The 2,297-nt window shown below is 31.8% G+C and overlaps 1 protein-coding gene across 2 annotated transcripts in view; it reads left to right on the top strand.

Moving 5' to 3' along the window:
• Positions 1-2,297, top strand: part of LOC110021177 (kinesin-like protein KIN-14C) — a 31,599-nt gene that overhangs the window by 7,229 nt on the left and 22,073 nt on the right. For both annotated transcript variants that reach the window (XM_020719573.1, XM_020719572.1), the window contains exons 5-9: positions 488-615; positions 727-810; positions 1,001-1,078; positions 1,154-1,246; positions 1,343-1,372. In XM_020719573.1, coding sequence (XP_020575232.1) covers positions 488-615; positions 727-810; positions 1,001-1,078; positions 1,154-1,246; positions 1,343-1,372 — 413 coding nt within the window. The remainder of the gene's footprint in view (positions 1-487; positions 616-726; positions 811-1,000; positions 1,079-1,153; positions 1,247-1,342; positions 1,373-2,297) is intronic.

Here is a 2,297-nt window from a genome sequence, read left to right as displayed (position 1 = left end):
AGACTCTAAACTTGACCCAAATTTGCAAGGAGAATTTCTGGTGAGCAAATCTGGGGGTTCACTACCTCTACAAGTTCATAACTTTAGATTGCTTTGGTGTTTAGGGGAAATCTTTGTTAGGTACTGCTGTGTTAGGAAATAAAGTGACCGGGCAAAATTGAGCAAGATGTAGCGCAAGTATAATATCGATTTTTTTGAAGCTATTTTGGAGATGTTTGTGAATTGTATCACAAATAAGCAATTAGATTCTTAATATCAAAAGATGGCAAGTTAGAGCTAACGGCCATGCTAGTGAACTATTTATCTTACTTGCTTGTTTGACTATTTGGCCTTATGATGTGGAGTTTTTAGTTTAAGTATATTAATTAAACTGCTTGTAGTTATGGTGTGGGATTTTTAGTTGTAAAATAGTAAATATTGCTTTCTGGTAATGATTACGCTGAAAATTTAGGTTTTCATTGTTAACTATCCATTTTTTGTTTTGTAGAGCAATCAACCTTTTCATTGAATGTTGCGGGAAATAAGTTTGCTGAAGTGTTCCAACTAAAGCAAGAGCATTGTTCAGTTATTCCTGCAACCAAGTTTTCAGAAATAATGAGATCAAATGGTTTAGACGTAATTTCTAAATTTTATCTGTTATGTTATATGCTATGTACTTCGTCTGAATTGTTAGGAAACTTCTTAAACTCTTTATGAACCTTGATGGCTTTTTCTTTTTGCATACAGAATGTTCCAACCCAGTCACTTCTAAGCACCATCAACCGAATTCTTGATGAAAGCATTGAGAAAAGGAATGAAGATATTCCTCATGTATATTTCTGACTAAAATTTTGTGCCCAAGGATTATTTAATTGACACATTTAAGCATTTTGTTTTTCTTTTTTTATCTTTTTCCAATTTTCTAGATTATTAAAAAATCTAGATGTTGAAAACTACATATATATCCTGATATTTTATTAGTTGAGCATTCTGATAAGAATATTACATTTTAAAATTTCAGCGTGTAGCAAGTTTACTGAGAAAAGTTATGCAAGAGATTGAGCGTCGAATTTCTATGCAGGCAGAACACATTAGAAAGGTAAGATCATATTTATGATTAAGTCCCCATATCAAACCTGCTTATAGGCAATTTAATATTTTATTTTATTCTCAGCAAAATAATAATATCAAAGCACGTGAAGAGAAGTATAAATCAAGAATTAGGTTGTTTGAGACACTGGCAACTGGCACAACTGAAGAAATACAAGTACTAGTTTATGCCTTTTGTATATTGTGACATTATTTTATTGAGCTAAGTTATTGGAATTAATTTTTTTTTTTTAATTTGTGCCTTACATTGTAGATTGTGTCAAATCAACTCCAAATGATAAAGGTTTGTGCTTTCTCTACCATCATTGGATTAGAATTTAACATAATATCTTTGATTTTATTTACATCCATGACATGCTTGAACTTAATTTCACTTTGAAAAATGCCTCTCATCAGTTTTGTAAATTTCTATTCACAATACGTCATCCTTCTTTTATAAATTATAAGTTATTGTCTTAGAGAATTTCATGCAGCAACTAATTGACCATTACGATGTAGAGTTTAGACAGTTTTTCTAAGGTGATTAAATAACACCTTAACTCCTTACACTAAATATTGAAAGTGATTCATTGTTGCTATGTATGATTGCATCCACAAATTCGTTTCTTTGTTCTTTCCAAAATACATGTTGTTTGTCTAACTGGTTGATTGTTTCTAGGTTTTTGCTTAGTTGTTATCACTAGAAATTGATAATCAATTTAAGTGCTCACAATTTTTCTAAAAAATTCTCAATGTTAAACGGCTGTTATTTTCTAATATGTTTTTTAGTTAGTTATTCAAAACTGAATTTTGATACATTCTTGCTTGATTCTATTATATTTGTGATAAACTGCTTCTCTTGGACTCAGCTGATGAATTTAGCGTGTTAGTCCCTTGTGTGGGAAGTATTAGATGTAGCTGTAACCACGTGAACTGATCTTTCATTTTTATTTATGTTGTGTATATGGGCTGTTTGGTTTCCTGGAAAAATGGATGCAGTGTAAAATGAACGCATTGCTAAAGTAATATATTGTATTTGAAATATTTTAGAGTTGTTTGTTCGTTCTCAAATAAATGCAAAACTTTGACTATCTATATGGTTTGAAGAAAAGTAAATTCAATGTAAAAAAAACTCGTTAAGGTTGACGGCGGTGGGCTGTGGGCGGTGATGACATTCGGTGGGAAGCTATTGGCAGCTGGGACAGCAACAACAGGCAGGCGGCCGATGG

This window comes from Phalaenopsis equestris, unplaced genomic scaffold (assembly GCF_001263595.1).
Source record: "Phalaenopsis equestris unplaced genomic scaffold, ASM126359v1 Scaffold000123, whole genome shotgun sequence".
Lineage (NCBI taxonomy): Eukaryota > Viridiplantae > Streptophyta > Magnoliopsida > Asparagales > Orchidaceae > Phalaenopsis > Phalaenopsis equestris.
Note: the sequence above shows the minus strand (reverse complement) of the source record. Positions and strands in the feature narration are given on the sequence as shown.